The sequence below is a fragment of the Artemia sp. Qi Xiang Cuo genome, chromosome 2, assembly GCF_049724085.1.
Source record: "Artemia sp. Qi Xiang Cuo chromosome 2, ASM4972408v1, whole genome shotgun sequence".
NCBI classification, from domain to species: domain Eukaryota; kingdom Metazoa; phylum Arthropoda; class Branchiopoda; order Anostraca; family Artemiidae; genus Artemia; species Artemia sp. Qi Xiang Cuo.
In genome coordinates, this window is record NC_142795.1 from 60,070,846 (window position 1) to 60,088,495 (window position 17,650).

Here is a 17,650-nt window from a genome sequence, read left to right on the forward strand (position 1 = left end):
TATTACAGTTTGATACTGATTACAGCTTAGGTGTAAATGCAGTAGGTGCCTTTGGCTGTCGCTAATTTTGCGTTTATCGTACAATACAAAAAAAAACTACGAAATATATAAAAAATTTAATAAAGTAAAATTAAAAGACCATTGGTCAATTTCAGACATATGTATTAAAAGTAAGTAATAAATCGATAAAAATTAGAATTATACAATAATTACGAAGAAACGAAAAACCAAATTAAAATTAAGAGAGTATATGGAACTGAAACACGGTAAGTAATTTATAAAGGAGTTCGCGCTAATCATGGCTATCCAAAATGGTATGGCATGGCTAGCACTGCACCAGTTGGGGCAACCTAGTAAAGAACAAACCACGACCCGTATTAGATACAAAAGGGGATACGACATTCCTCTAATGTCATTTGCAATGAATTGGAGGGATATTAGGGACCTTTTAACATTTTATGCTTGAAAGGTGACTCCTGATCGGGTTGTGGGTGGGGGGGGGGGATAGCGCCTGCGTCCGTGGAAAATAAAGCCTTTCGACAAAATCGAATGGAAAGGGCCTCACGTCTGTCATTCAGGGTGATTAAACATGCCTTCCTTAAAGGATAATCACAAAGTTTTAGCATTTGTGCTAAAACTATCTTAAGAGTTATTTTTTGAATTGCTTCAATTCTATGTTTACTTCCCTTAGTTAAAAAAGATAGAGAAATAATGAGGTGAGAACTGAGAACCCATTTTTAATTAATTAAAAGTGAAAACCAAGGATCTATTCTCGTTAATTTTCATATTGCTAGAACAACATGTACTGGAAATGTCATTGGGAACATCAAATGCACAACTTTTATATTTTTCTTTCAAAATTAAGAAACAAGACATCATCAACGTGATATTTAGCGTTGACTTTCACAATTACCAGTAATCATAACAAGGAACAGTAAAGGGCCAAGTAAGGTTTCTGGTCGCAAGCCACAAAAACAGGTAGAAAGCTAAACAAAAACTATATTGGTGTCGTCATATTAACAATAGTCTTTACAGGAAGGATCCAGTAATTCTTAAAGGGTAAAAGATCAAAATGAAATCAATTTAGAAGTTTACCCATAAGTACTTTATGATGAAATAGATCGAATGCTGGAAAGTCAACTAGAATAGTATGAAGGCAATTATTTGGTACTTCAAATCTGTATATATGACATCAAGAAGATTTACTAAGTATTTCCGAGCTGTTTATCATCTCAAACGGCATAAATTTCCTTTTAAGCCAATCTGTTAGAACTTCTCATACAGCTTAGCGAAACTGGGCTAAGGGTAATAGGTCGAACTCCTTTAAAACCTTCACCATTGCCCATATTTTTTATTGGTGTGACAAAGCCTTGCTTCCACAGTTCAGCGTAAGCACCTAAACTAGATATTAATGATGTTAGCAGCGGAAGTAGGCTGTTTCAAGTGGAAAGCTTTGAAGAATACCGGAGAAACATCAATCAATCAATAAATCAATTTATTAATACAAAAAAAAAATAAAACAAATACAAACGTAAGGTTTTTACACGCCCAAGAAGCTCAGCTTGTAAAGGGCCAACAAAAAAAAATAAGACACTATTATAAAGCACATAAAAAAAAGATAAAAACGTACATATACAAAAAAAAAAAAAAAAAAAAAAAAAAAGACACTGGATCAAGAGACATTTATGAAATAGGGGATTTAGAAGGAAACTTAAAATAAAACTCCAAAAAAAATATTTAAACAAAGAAAAGAGATTAAAAATTAGGATTGAATAATAATAATAATGATAATAATAATAATAAAAAAAAAAAAATCAGAAAAATATATTAAATGAAGAAAGAGAGACATATAAATTAGGATGGAACATCAAATGCACATTTCCAAAAAGTTCTTATAATTGTAATATAATTTTTTTTTCATTTTGCTACTTCGACAAATTTAATATTAGACTACGAGGTTCTTTTTTTCAATGTGAGAACGGTGTACAATTGAATAAAAATGCAAAGTCAAAATTTAGTCAATCTGCTCAGTCAATTAGAGCAAAAATTCATATCACATAATTGTTTCCCACACATACGTTTAAAGTTACCATATCATTTCTTGTGATTGTGTTAATAAAGATTAGCAATTTTGGTTTTACAAAAGGTTGCAGCAGTTTCTTTTCTTTTTTACTGATTTTAGATGCCTCAATCAATTCACCCTGTTTAAATAGTTTAATTTCTCCCTCTACCACACTCTTCAGTTTCTGAATTACATCAGGCTTCTTCAATTTCAAATTAATTCAATTTATTCGAATAGAACATAACATCAATAACAATAAAGATCCTAGAAGAGAACTTGTTAAGAACCATAAAAAAATAAAAAAAAAATTAAAAAAAAAAATTCTTGAAGTATATTATTCTTCTGGGAGCCATTTTGAAAATCCTTCAATGGTTTTGCTTGAAAAGTTCAACCTTAGCATCAAGGGAATCCCTATTCTGTACACCAATACAAAATTCATTGAAAATCAAATTCTCAAAAGATAGTAATCGGTTAGTCAGTAAAACTACACGTTGAGTACATCTGTTTGTCTTCAGTTTTAGGTTGCATTTCAATACAAAATAATAGTCCCACCTCAATGGAGACAAGAGTGGTGGTTGGACAACAGTAAGTATTCATATTAATGTAAATTGCATCAAGGGACGTTTCTAGTTTTGAAGCAGGGAAGTTATCCTTATTTCTTAGATGGGGACTCTTAGAGAAGTAATTAAAGTTACACAAAAGATGACCGAGAAAGAACATTTGGCTTGGACAAGGTCGACGCTAGATTGTGCTATTTCTGCAAAATTTATTTTTTTAATTTTGTTTTTTAATTATGGGCAAAACAAACACAGCCAATTGAAATGAAGAAAAAGCATCTGTTTACTATTAACCCGGAGGAGCTCATGACGATTACTAGCACCAGATCTAAAAATTAAACTGGGAAGAAAGTGATCATATGAACGGAGCAAAGTCCCCCTCCCCCTTTTGTTTACCATAAGGGTACTTTTTGGATGTAAGTTAAATTAAATTTTATATCCAGGAATTTCTAGTAAAGCATGTTTCTTATAATGAACTTCTGTTACGGCGATGATATCACATTCCAAAGAGTCTATGGCATTCTGAAGTTTCATTTCCTCTAACTCAAGGCAAAGTGTTTTTATAGAAGGTTTAAGAGATGCCCACTTTTCAATTTGTTATTTTATGGTTTGGTGAAATATCAGTACAGTCAGTCTAAGGTTTAACCTAAAAAAAATCACAATAGTTTTGATTTTTGTCCCTTTCGAACCGGAAATTTTTTTTCTACAACATATAAAAAATCGCCCAAAATCGGTCGAGGCAAACTTGATCGTTTTTCGCCTTTTGTTCTAAAATCATGACTTTAAAAACAACTTAATTTGCAAGTATAGAAAGTCGGTAATAGGTAAATCTGATATGTAGATCACGAATATGCAACTTTTTTTGGTTCTGAACACTCAAGTTCAGCCCCCCCCTCCCGGTCATAAATCAAGCGTAGATATAGGTCTGAGAGCAACATTACATGAAGTTGAATTCATACAGGAAAAAATTGGACTGCTAATGCAGAAAAGAAATCGTTTCCATGTCAATTAACCACCCACCCCCCAAACTCCACCCTAAACGTGACTATCCCGAATTCTTACAATCCAATAAACAACTTTTCACAACTAGCTAAATCATTGCTATTAATTGGAACAAAAAATCACAGATAATTTGAAATTACAAAGGGTTGGAGATTAATCACATTTATTTAGTTATTCACATGTCTTCTTCGTCTTTGATTTGGACCTGAGCATTAGAGCAACTAGTTCCTTTGCAGTATTTGCAAGCAATGTCGCATTCGATGCTATTTTGATGACAGCTGCACCGGTCACTATCACAGGATTCCTTACAGCCACACTTCACGGCGGTGAGAATTTTCTTTGATGGCCCTGGAAGATCCGTGAGGATGGGGTACAGCCTGTCTTTCTTAAGTCTCAGTTCTCAACATCAATGGCAATTTTCTGAATCTCAATCCAATATAGTTCTTAAAGATATGATTAGAAATAAGGGCATTACTCTATTACGTAAGTAAAGGGCAGATTTTGGAAATTAACGAAAGTTGTAGATATAGTTACTTACTATTTAAAAACTCGGTGTCGGTAACTGTCAAGCTTGTCAGTAGATTTTCCACCGTAGAATTTAGAAAGTGCAGCCTCTCCCACTGCTTTAACTTCTTCTTTCGTAGCATCAATTCTACAAAACATTGAAGCATTTTACCTACCTGTTCGTTGTTTCTCAACCGTTTAAGCGCAACCCCTTCGCCAAGTCCATGTAGACGGGAAGTTGTGGCGCAGCCGCGAATTGCGTGAGCAAAAGGAAGCAGTTTTCAGATTTCAGTCCCAATCTTCTTAACAACGGCTTCGATGTCCCAAGTTAAACCTTATGCTCACTGTGCAGGCAGACCTTGTTGTGCTCAGGAATAAAATGATAGAGCAACAACACCGACAAGTCGTCATCGTCACCGATAACTACAGTGTCCAAAGTCTTCGAACACTCAACCGCAGTATGCACAATAGCCAAATTTGCATCAGCTTTAGCTTGGATGGTTCTCAAATATTTGCCTCGTAAATAATCAGAAAATACATTGACGAAACGGGCTTTATTCTTTTTGCACAAAAGAAATTCCTTCTTTTTGGTAGTCAATCTCATTTCTGGGCTAAATAGTAATCCCGTCCAGTGACACAATTTCGCTTAAGACGAGTCATATCTTTTGTCGAAGCAGCGGTGTCGTAGCCATTAAAGACAATAATGGTGTCTGGATATTTGGCCAAAACGTAGTTCCAGTATCGGTCTAAGATCTCCAAATATGTTTCTTTCTTCGCCCAGGGAATCCTGTGAAGCAAATCAGCCTTGTCTAAGACGTAGGTGCAATTCAGACTAAGTTTTCCCCAGTAGTATCAATTTCTGAAAGTCATTTGATAATTTTTGCCATCTCTAGTTTATTTGGCTTTCAGAACGTGCCAGAACCACCAAAAAGCAACGCAGCATAAGAGAATAGTTCATATTTAAATGAAGATTCTTCTTCCATATACAGTCTTTTGGATATATTTAGAAGACGCTGAAACAGCAATGAAGGGTCTAAACGATGGATCTCTCCCCCATTTTATTTGCTTCACCGTCACAAGGGCTGCCTGATCCTCCCGTTTGAACGAACGCTCCCTACCATTTTGTCAAGAATCTTCTTCCCGACTTCCACTGCTTTGTTCCACTGTTTTTCAGAAGTCAAGCCAGTAGCAAGGCTTCGAAACGATAGGGGATCACCCTCGAAAGGAGACGACTGCTCAACAAAGTCAATAACTATTTGTGTGTTTTTGCAGTCCCTCTGCTGCCTTGAAATACCAGACTCTTTGTGTTGGTCGCTTGTTTCCGGTTCAACCCGACCTCCCATGTGTAAAACCGGGTTTCACGTGCATTAGGAATACTGCATTAGAGTATGAATAACACCAATCTCTTCAGATGCTTTTGACAGCTTCACAAGGCATTCTGGTCATACGTATACGTATAATTATACGTATAATTATTAAGTTGTGATTATCCCCCATACATCTCAATCATTCTAGTAGAGAAAAGTATTTATTGACAATAAAATGTATCCTTACTTTTGATGGGTCATAATAAGACATACCCATCACGTCCTTACACTATTTAGCTATGCTCTGATTTCAGCTTGGCAAAACCTACCTTAGATCTTGAATGTAACTAGAAAGTTAACTAGGAGCCAAAATTGAAAGAACATTGCAGATGTGAGACAATTTGAGATGTATACAAAACCAGATTGGGTTTGCGTGGGCGAGGGGGAGAGGAATATGGAAGATACTAGGACACGGCTTTTTCCTAGCAATTCGGCATAGGAAGTATAAAGGTTCTCTGCGTGGATCCGACTACGTGTAATATCCAACTTATATTAATGCACGCTTTATTTCGTGTGAGTGTGTGTGAGGGAAGGGGGGTCAAACGACTTAGGGATGGCAAAACACAGAACTGAGTCCATATTCGTGATCTATGTACCTGATTTTCCTATCATCGACTTTTTATAAGTGCAAGTTATTTCTTTCTTAAAGTCGTTATTTTAGAATAAAAGACGAAAAAAAACGCCAATTTCGACCCTGACTGATTTTGACCGATTTTTTATATATTGTAGAGATTTTTTTTCCGGTTTGAATGATACCAAAATCAAAATTATTGCAATTTGTTTGCGGTAACCTCTAAAATTAATTTAGATTGACTGTACTATCAGTGGGATTAAGATCATTGGATTATAGAATTTGCTGAACCTGAGTTACCAAAACCGCTTTACCCATTGATGAATAAGTGACGTACAAAGCAAAAATAAATTAATATTTTACGATTAACCAACATATACATAATAAATACGAAGCTTTTCAAAGCCATGAAAAGTTTAAACTAAAAAAGTGAAACCTTAAAAAAAAAAAAGAAAAAAAAAAGAAAAAAAAAACAAAACAAAAAAAAAAAAAAAATTTCAAAACTAAAAGTAGAGAACTGAAGATAAATTGAAAAAAAATGTGATTAAACAAAACAAAAAGATAATGAACAACAGGTTCAGGACAACCTAAGGGAAAGAGGGAGTGACGTCAACAGGTGTTTTAAAAACGGGCTAATAAGCTTCTTTTATAGCTTTTATAGCGTATTCTCTCTTTGTTGCTAGCTTTTCCCCTTTTAGGAATGTTTTAAACTAAAATTCAGTTTGAAGCTTAGAATATGTGGTGATCAGTTTTTGAAAGAATATCATTAAGGAGGCTTTATACCCTTTTTCTAAACGCGTTTTTTTTATTTTGCTCTTTTTAGTGTTTGGTACTGCTTTAGAGACAGGAAAGTGAATTTTTTGATATTTCTTCCTGGCGATTGTCATACCTACAACAGTCGAGTGTACCACTAAAGGGATAAGAAGTAAAAAAGTGTGATAGTTAGTAACCCCGAAAGGTTTGTATTTTATACTAACAGATCTTCTATGCTAGGTTTTGAACAATACCTTTTTGTATTTTTTTTTTAAAGAAAAAAGTCACCAAAATTCAAGATTTTAATTTTTTTTTAATTTTTATACTCCCACATTTTCTTGAATTGGCGCAGCTATACATCATCAACGTTTTATAGTTTCATAGCAAAAAGCGCAATAGTGAGTTTGTTAAGGGACATCACTGTAGTAACAATTGACCAGACAGACGGTGCTTTACAACAGACAAAGAACGAACTTAAACAGTTAAGTAAAAGAGTAAATAGAGAATAAGGAACGAATCAAAGAAGTGAAAAATGATTACAATAGTTACATAAATCAAGGATAAACAATGAATTAGAGAAGATAAAGAATGGACAAGGAAAATTGAATAATTAGCTGAGTGGTAAATATTGGATTAAAAAGAATAAAAGTGAATTAGGAAAGATGAATACGAAACAATATCCATTATGTTTGAACTGGTGGGCAACTGTGTCTATTAATTTCCATAGCTGAGGAAAACCACAAAAGCTAAAAAAAATATATCACAAATAGGAAGAAACAACGCATAAAAAATGGAGAATAATAAAATAGAAATTTTTATCTAACTCTATTTAATTGGTAATGTTGTTAAATCCCAGACAATGACAATACAGGTGGTAACTAAGACCTATTGGAAGATGTATCACCTTACCTGAAGCGTCAGTATGTTTCTGATAATCATCAAAGAGTATTCAACGGTTTCTCTTCTCTTTTTATGTTTGAAGGGAAGGAAGAACTTTTCATCATACAGATAGCAAAAAGATTGGTTTCATTCAAAGGTAACAAATTTTGTATTTTCCTAACTCTACGTTGATCTTTCTTGGGCTGGGGAACCGACTTGCAACTTTCAGGATTTTTTTTTTTGTGTGTGTGTGGGGGGGGGGGGGTTATGGGTTCAAGGGCTTGAAATTTAGTGTTTAGAAGAAGAAGGCAAAATATTTACTCCCTAGCCTCCACCTAAAGGTAAAGACTCCATTTGTTTTTCTTTTTTATGGCAGTCGTCTGAGAGGCTTTTTGACTTGAGAGAAAAAACGAGGCTGAGAAAAAAAACCCATAAAAAAAAGCAAAGAGACACACCTTGAAGTACTTCACTTTTCAACCTCCTTAAGAAAAAGGGCTTCATAATGTTTTTGGCTTGTGCTATTCGTTCACTTTCAAACTTGGTCTTCTCTCTCTGTTCCACGCCTTTTGGGAACATACTAAAAACGTTTTTGAGAGTTTGCATTTTGTTATGAAACATTTCAGGCATCACAAACACCAGTAGAGACATCAGTTCTACTAAACTATTCTGTAGCGGAGTACCTTGAATAAACGAATAAAACTAAGAACATACACCACATACATCAAAACGCAAATATTATTTCGCGGCTAGTCAGCACAACCACTTTGAAAATGGAGAATAGAATTGTATACAAGATGGGAGTATACACTAGGGTGACCGCAAAAAATCGATGTCGGAATTTTGTTTGTCTCAACCCCACAAAACGATTCCCCTTTCTAGATATTAAGATGGCCGTAATTTGAGCTTGATTAAGCAACGTTAACCCGTGCTGCTCGTCGCTCAAAGTTTGAAAAATTCCAAATTTTGGCCAAAAAGCTGAAGTATGGAGCCATAACTCCAGAACAGTAATTAGTAAAAACACGCTTAATCTCTCAAAAGAAAGCCAATTTTGTTTATGAAACTTTATATTCCCTACATAATTGTTATCATTTTAAGGAAAACAGAGTCACAACAGTCTTTAGTCCCAATAACGCGACCTGGTACCTTTAGGAGCCAGTTTGGGGTATTCGAAGAATTTTACGGGTTTTTGCATAATCTGTCTCGGAATTAACATTTTTTTATTAAAAAGTATTTTGAAACTCAATTATCAAATATAACGATCCTTTTATTCCAATTTAGTATTTTATTTTATGGGGATTACCTGACTAGTTTACCAAAGAAAGTTCTGTTTGACAGGTAAAGAGGAAAAGGAAGCACAGCATAAATACTAAAACTGGTAGACAGCATCTACCAGGAAATTGGGATCTTGGAGGAAATGAACGTCCCTGAAGAAGCTGTAGAAGATCCAGGACCATCTGAAAGCAAGAGGATGAAATTTTTATTTGCAAGGGCTGTTAAAGACGTTTTAAACATGAAATTGTCCATTTTGTTAGATCGATAATCTTAACCCTCTTGAGTACAAAGTCTCGAAAACTTCATTAAACCATAGAAGGCAAATGTTCAGAGAACAATATACTAAAGAAATTTGATAAAGTAAATATTCCTAAAAAGGAGCCCCTGGTTGTCCATTGGGACGGTAAACTGTTACCGGGTGTTTATATATATATATATATATATATATATATATATATATATATATATATATATATATATATATATATATATATATATATATATATATATATAATATATGTATAAACATATATATTTAATTCAACTGTACCATTAAAGTCATACATGCATGGTGAAGACTAGATTTTTACATTTTAGAGAGCAGACCGTTTTAGAGCTCCAAAACAAAGAGCTTCGCGCTCAGCAGAGAGCAGTAGGTCCCATATTTGCGCTTTGATAAACTTTGAAGAGCTCAGAAAAGGAATCACACAATAACAAGTCATACATATCTGACATAATGTTTACTTTTTCCTACTGAAATTTTTTCATGCTGATTACAAATATGAAGTCTTTTGCTTGATAACGTCAGATATTCAAAACGTCACCAAAAAAACACTCTTTTAATCCCCTTTTGTAAGATTCCGTTGGATGAAACATCATAAAGAGATATTTGAGCGCTCATTTGCACACTAATTTTTACATGAAAATCTTTTCCTGATGCAATGTTTTATACTGATTAAAAACCTGAAAATCTTTTTGTTCTATCACTTCAGGTTTTTAAGATACCAACAAAAACGGTTATTTGAATAGTTGAAGCAACTTCGATGAGTGTCAACATGTAAAAATGATTAATTTCAGCTATCTAAAAAATGGTGGGTGATTGAGACAAACGGTTTGCGTATTTTCAACCAGCATTTCTCGATTACCTTAAAACAAGTTTGGGATACAAAGATATAACGCCAAAACTTTTTTTTTGTAACCGGAGATCTTATTAATTTTAAAAGATTAATTTGAACTAAACACAAAATAGTGTTGAATAATAGAAAATAGCCTTTGAAATTGCGATACGATTCAGAAACGGAGAAGGGGATGTTAAGCACCTTTTTGATCGATTAATTTTTCTATATACCAAAGGGTTTATAATAAAGTTCTCTAATTTGCCTAGTATCATCATATACAGAAAAAATCAAACTTGGATTCGGGCTAAATCCACTACTAGATACTAACTAAACATTTTTTAGGAATGTGTTTAGAATAGGCAGATTTCCAAAACTGGGGATCATATTGGCTTTTGCTAAGCTTCATTTGTCCAGAAATAAGTCTGAATTACAACTAAATTTACTTACAAATAGCTGGAGGTTTATACAAGAAAGCTGTAATGAAATGGATTAACTTATTGTAAATTCAGATTCTCTCCAAATATTCATCTTGTTTTAACCTTATTACCATAAAATTACCTCAGGTCAAACTAGCTTGAGGGGAATCCAACTTCTATGTTCAAATGAAATCCTGAATAAAAACAGTGCACCCCCCCCCCCCCTCCTTCTGTTCGGGTATGACTAATACGATTTTTTTAAATTGGACTTATTTAAAAATGAACAATCAAACCTGTCAACAAAACTCGCCGAGGAGCACGGACACGCATAAGCTGCTCATAGCGTTGAGTTCCCATATTTTTTAGCATGTGAGCCTCATCGTAAATGACATATTCAAATCCCATTTTTACAAAAAGTTTACGGTCGTCAGGACTGGATATAACCATGTTATACGTTGACAAAACTAACTGAACGTTATCCAGATGTCCGTGCATGTAATCGACGCGGATCAATCTTCTTTCTTCCTGAAAAGATGAATGTCGTTTTTTAGCTTATAAAATAAAGTAAAAAAAAGAACAAGTTTTTACATTTGAAGTAACAAGGAACATTAAAACTTAAAACAAAATGAAGGTATCCGATATATGAGGGGACCTTCCCCTTTCTCCTTAACCCTCCCTTTCTTACCAGTAAAGTTTTTCAAGTAGTTTACTGAAAGCAGTATTGAATGCAACAAAGTATTGTATTACACAACTTTATTAAGCAAAAGGACTTTATTATGGATTAAAGAATCCAAAGTGTTTTAATTACCGATTTCCTTTCGAAACATCTGAAATGAAAATAGTATTGCTTAAAGTAAATGGACATCGATAAGCCCTTCCATTCTTGAAGCACTTTTGAAATTCTTTTTGTACCATTTCCCTTGCTCTTGTGGTAGAGGATTCACTCATGAAGTACTTGGGAAATCAGTCAAAAGTTACCGTAAAGAGCAGCGGTTGAGGGGCTGGGAAAACAGCACCCCTCGTCCAACAGATAATTTATTAAGTTTTAATGTCGTTTCTACTTTCTTTTGAAAAAAAAACAAAAAACAATAAGTTTTTCAATGGAATTTCTGCTCAGTTTTCGTACTATATCCAGGGTTATCCTAGACAGGGCACCCCCACTATTTAAATTTCTGTTTAACTTTTAAATAACAATTCATTGAAGAAAAAGGACCATTTATTGCACTTGCTTTTCAAAATATAACGTGATTTCCATAAATAAAAGGAAGTCCAGATTCTTTTGGGTACCCGTCCAACTTACCACATTTTAAATAGAAAGCTGTACAAAAAAATAGTCCTATTCCATTTTATAGGCCAACGACGAGAGAAAGTTTTGAGATGGCGATGACACATTCTGCAGATGAAGGATGACAAATTGTCATAAGGAAAGACTGAATAGAAATTCAAACTTCTTAGGACGGTGTAAAGAGGGAGGCTTTGAACAGATTGGGATGGAGAAGGACCGTGCGTAAATGCGTTGGCCTTGGTACTGCAGAAAGTTGTTAGTAGTAGTTCATCCATCAACAACCATATATATATATATATATATATATATATATATATATATATATATATATATATATATATATATATATATATATATATATATATATATATATATATATATATATATATATATATATATATATATTTTGTAGGACATCAGTTCTAGAAATCAAAACTTTATTGTGCCGTGATCCCTGATCCTTGTGCCGTGTTTACTTAAAAAAGGCAGTACATCTTCGAATTTTTCGTTCGAATGAGCCTTATCTCGACAATCTAAGACAAGTAGTTCAACACGATTACCTTCAGAAAAAAAAACACACACGCATGTGTGATCTTCCTTCCTTGAAAAAATGTGTTGGTGTTCAGGTAATAGACTCAGGGCTGTCCTACGTGCCTACATGTTGAATTGCACTGCATAATTTCATCAAGATCACACCTTTTCAAGGATGCTATCCTCCGTGCTAAAATTGGCCAATCTTAATATCCTAATACCTTTTGACGAAAAACCTTAGAATCAATGAAAATTGCACATTTAAAATCAGCCAAAACAGTAGATTAGACTGTTGCATTTACTTTATCTAAAACTTAGTTCTTTTTTATTTTTTAGTTTCTATTCAAAGAGGTCACTGTATTTAAAATCTCTTACTGAAAACTGTTTAATCCAGGGCTCTCATAAATGTGAAGGAGGCTGCCAAACCCGTCGTCTCTCATTTTTAAATTTAAATTTAATGTTTGTATAAAGATAGTTCGATAATCCCTAAAATATTAGACCTAAAAAATACTAAAAAATAAGGAATTTACAATGAGGGAAGTGGGTCTGAAATATACTTATTCTTCATCTGAATTGTTTCCAGAGGAAGTTCTTCGAAGAAATCTTTTTCATACGGAATCCTATTCCCCCCCTTACCTTCCCTTTCTGTACAGATATGCATATGTACGTAATCTTTTATAGAATGTTTGAAACGCTAAGAGGGAAGCTGTCACCCTGCAGCACCCAAATTAAGCACTTGGTCCAAATATATTCCTCGGAATGAAGGAAGATTTGAAGTAAAATTCTCCCACCTCTCTCTCTCAATCTATATTTAATTGAAAATTCACTGAAAGTAAGGAAATTTGTACCTAGAAACGCACATTTTGAGACTTCCTTCCCACTACATGCAATAGAAAGACCCACTGAGCCTCCCCCCTCCAATAGCTGATACACAACTATACATTACTGTACATAATTCTATGAAGCCTCAAACGAATGAACAGATTTAAATGAAGCTTAAAATAACTATCTATATTAACTGTTTATTTGTATGGACTACATACTACAGCCAGTGCGCCACCTGCGGCATTACGGCCTCTGAAACCAGGAAAATGAATATATAGCTTTACGACAATTATAAATCAATCGGTTATTTTGGATTTTTTCCTCAACAGCATTTTTAATCTCTTGAAGCAAAATTCATTGTTTCACTTAACAAAATGACAGAAAACGCTACTTTGCAGTTGCGCCATCTTTTTTTCTATTAAAAGGGGTACTAGAATTTTGAGTTTCAGTTTGAATGAACCCCTTCCTGATATTTTAGTAACTGTGATTGGATAAGGCTGTCTCTGGTACAAAGAAGAAAAAAAATTTACACGCATCCGTGACCATCCTTCTAAAAAATCCACGTTTTTGTAGATGGGAGCTTGGAACCTCTATAAAGTTCAGAAACTTCTAGGTCTCATCAGTATACTGAATATCTCGGTGTAATTTTCATGAAGATCACTATTTTTGGGGGTACTTTCCCTCTTTTCTAAAATCAAACGAATTTTCTTAGGATTTTAACTTCCCATGGATAGTTTTAAACCTAAAAAAATTCGCACATAGAATCTCCACAAAAGGTTCTTTTTTATGCATATACTTATCAAAATGTCATTTTTCAGAGTTAGGGTTACTATTAGTGCAATGTGCCATTTATTTTCGGATCATTAAGACGAACTGTCTGGTTTAATATAAGAAGTCCAGAGTATTCGAGTTAAACACGAAAGCCACCATTATAGTAGTGCATTTTTTTTTATTTTATTTTTTTTTAAGAGAGATAGTAAAAAAAAGATCACGAAACGAAAGTTCAATGAACAGTGAGGAGAGAGAGAGAGAGAGAGAGAGAGAGAGAGAGAGAGAGAGTGAGAGAGAGAGAGTGAGAGAGAGAGAGAGAGAGAGAGAGAGTTAGAGAGAGAGAGAGTGAGAGAGAGAGAGAGAGAGAGAGAGAGAGAGAGAGAGAGAGAGAGAGAGAGAGAGAGACAAAGAGAGAGAGAGAAAGAGAGAGAGAAAGAGAGAGAGCGAGATGAGAGCTATCTACAACTACCTGTTCCTACGAGGTGGAAGGGTTATTGTTTGGGTAAAACAGAAAAAATAAAATTTAATATATCTTAGGAGCTTAACATTGATCAGACAGTTATGTGTAATCAATCTCAAAATCGAAGTTACTTTTTAAGAAAAAAAAAAATAATACCGATCAAAATTATAACCAATATAATAATCAAATATATTTAATCCAAGCAAAAGAAAAGAAAACAATATAATAATCGAAGCAAAACTCGTTGGATTTTAAAACTGGGTTTCGAAACTTACTAACCTGACTTCCATGATAAACAAGAAGTTCTACCGAGGGTATCCATTTTCGAATTTCTCGTTCCCAATTATCAAGAGTACTAGAAGGAACGACAATAAGATGAGGTCCTTGGTGACCAGCCTCTAACAAGTATGCCAAAAACGAAATAGCTTGAATTGTTTTTCCTAGACCCATTTCGTCAGCTAATACCCCGTTTAAGTCTTGCTTGTGCATCAAAACAAGCCAATTGAGGCCAATGACCTGATAGCCAGACAGTTTCATTTCTTTGGGTAAAAGGGCTGGTTGCTCAACGAACTGACTTTTCTTCCGACCTTAAATGTGTAGAAGGTAAGTAAAAAAGAACCGATTAATAAGATATTTATTTATTAAAAGAAAACTGCTGTAAGCCCAAGGCTTGTTGTAAAAAAAAGATATGCATGAAACGCAAAATGTTAAAAACAAATTTATTAAGCCATCCAGAAAAAAGAAAGGAAGGAAGCAGACATATATTAACATAATTATTATACTGAATAAAAAACTTTCTCATTAAATGAAAATTGCACCAATTTACGCTTAAACCATTCAATATTATTAACGGAACTGCCAACATGGACAAGTAACTCTTTCCTGCAAAGAAAGTATTGATTGGTAAGCCACGCTGGAGTTACTAAGAAGCGTATCAGTGATTTTTCTACTGAATGCCAAGAGGCTTCCCATCTTTGGTTCCTTTCCGTTTGTCCCGTATTCTTAGTTGTCGAAGTCTATCTTTCTTTCCGTTGTTTACTTTTAGTTTTTCTTGCTTTTGCTTTGTCTTTTATAAGATGAGTTATAAATAAGACGGTGATGATTATGATTACTGAAAGCGATGTCCAATTCTTATACACTCAAATAATAAAAGAATATTGACCAATTATTTTATATGATACACGAAACACAGAAGCAGAGGCAAACAGGTTCATTTGGCTAAAACATGTCAATGCAAAAAACTAGACGGCCCTAAAATGACATGTCAGTATTATTTCTTAACCCTTATCAAGAAGCGTGCAAATGCATAATCGTGAAGACATGAATGTTCAGTGGCTATTGGTGTAAATATCTGGACTGCAATAACCATTTAATTAAATTAATTAATTTGAGATAAACTCATGTTCAGGCTTTGTGGACCATCGTATTACCACCCCAAGAGAGTTTAAAATAGGGGTAAACCTTCAAAGAATCGGGAGTACAAAAAAAAATAATTAAATGTCATAAAGAGCGTCTTTATGGCATTCCCTGTCAGGACGACGCATCATTGATGATCTAAGCAATCTTTTATTTGCACATCACTCTAAAAAGAATGTAAAACCGGGCAAAAACTGATAACATCAGCTATCCAACTAAGCGATATTGTACCAACAAATGCAATGTCACTAGATGAGTAGTTCCCATGCGCCTTATTATTCAACAGAAAACGTTATATTTGACGGTTGTATTAGGACAATATCTTGCGCAAGTAGCACTTAGGCCTATTTTCTTTGCTACTTAGATAATTTCGGAGACCACACTGCCTTTCCACGACGATACAATAAAAGTTCAAAATAGGGATAAAATCCTTTTTAATAGACAGTGTGTAGAAAATTCACAAAAAATACCAGATATTTCGGTCACATATACAGTGACCGTCAGTAGTAAACCTAAACTAAAATAATTTAAAACAAAAATTTATATACGAAATCAAATAAAACTACATATTGTTTAAATCTCTAATTCTTTTCAAAGCAAAGGCGGAAGCTAGCCTCTTTGACCTTCTTGGATTCGGTTCATTAGCGTCCAATGATATAACATTTGGACAAAGGTCAACTACACTGGATGAATTGAACTTTACTCTGTTAGATTTAAATAAATTACCGTAGATAAAGAACAACCCGAATTAAGCTGTATCCCGATTCTAAGCAACGCTCCTGAATTTGATTTTCTTTGATCGAAGATCTTCACGAAATTTGGTTTTAAACCCAGATCCCTAGGAATAAAATACACATTTTCGAACAAAATAAATTACATGAGAAATTGTAATTGTATACTAAAAGTGTCTAAGCAAATATTTCCGAACAAAAATTTTACTTTAGAGCCAAAAAAATATAATAGTTATGCTGCAATAATATCATCACAAGACTCTCTTCAGTACGTCCCGGATATGAGCTTCCTCAAGTATATGGGATCTGATAAATCCCACTTTGTTTCCCCAATGAAATTAGATCCTTCCCAGAATTGAGAAAACTACCCAAAGTATTATTACTCTTTAAAGCTCCCCTTAGACCATTGCTTTGTAAAATTCTTTCACGTTTTTCACTTAGTCTGGGTTTAGATGGTAAGAAACGAAAAACATCATTCTCCTGAGTAGTGTCCAAAATTTCCTTAGAAATCATTAGAAATCATCGCATTGTTCTTGAGAAACTCTGGTTAATTAGCCACACTGAATATATGTTACCTATTTGCATTTTTCTTAGGAAAGACAACTCCTCAAACATTTTTGGAGAGCAAATACTAAACATCTGGTCAGTTAAGGAAATGATCAAACCAATTTTTACTTGGCGAGCGTGACCGGAACTATAAGACAAAATTCTATTGTTATTTGTCGGTTTTCTGTAAATTTTAAAATCCAGACTATTTTGATTTTTCAAAAAAAGAACATCAAGAAAAAGAAGTTTCCCATTCTCTTCTATTTCAACAGTAAACTTTAAATCCCCCCCCCAAACAATTAAGATGTTCCAAAAATCCTTTTGATTCATCTTCCCCATAATCCCATACTGAAACAATGTCATCCATATACCGGCCCCAAAAAACATGTTTTAAAAAATAGGAATCTAACGCAATTGTTTCAATATTCTCCACAAAAATATTAGCTAACAAAGGGGATAAAGGGGCCCCGATAGGTACACCATTTATTTGTTCGAAACACTCCCCTCTGAATTGAAAAAAATAAGAGAACTTATTGCACAACCTTACTAAATACATAATAATAGAAGCTTCCTAATCTGTTTTT

General features: G+C 34.0%; 1 protein-coding gene across 2 annotated transcripts in view; it reads right to left on the reverse strand.

Moving 5' to 3' along the window:
- The window catches only part of LOC148955451 (SWI/SNF-related matrix-associated actin-dependent regulator of chromatin subfamily A containing DEAD/H box 1-like), a 53,613-nt gene that overhangs the window by 17,507 nt on the left and 18,456 nt on the right, over positions 1-17,650 (reverse strand). For both annotated transcript variants that reach the window (XM_089102313.1, XM_089102317.1), the window contains exons 7-9: positions 14,653-14,960; positions 10,795-11,026; positions 8,151-8,375 (exon numbers count right to left, since the gene is read on the reverse strand). In XM_089102313.1, the coding sequence (XP_088958439.1) occupies positions 8,151-8,375; positions 10,795-11,026; positions 14,653-14,960 (765 nt within the window). The remainder of the gene's footprint in view (positions 1-8,150; positions 8,376-10,794; positions 11,027-14,652; positions 14,961-17,650) is intronic.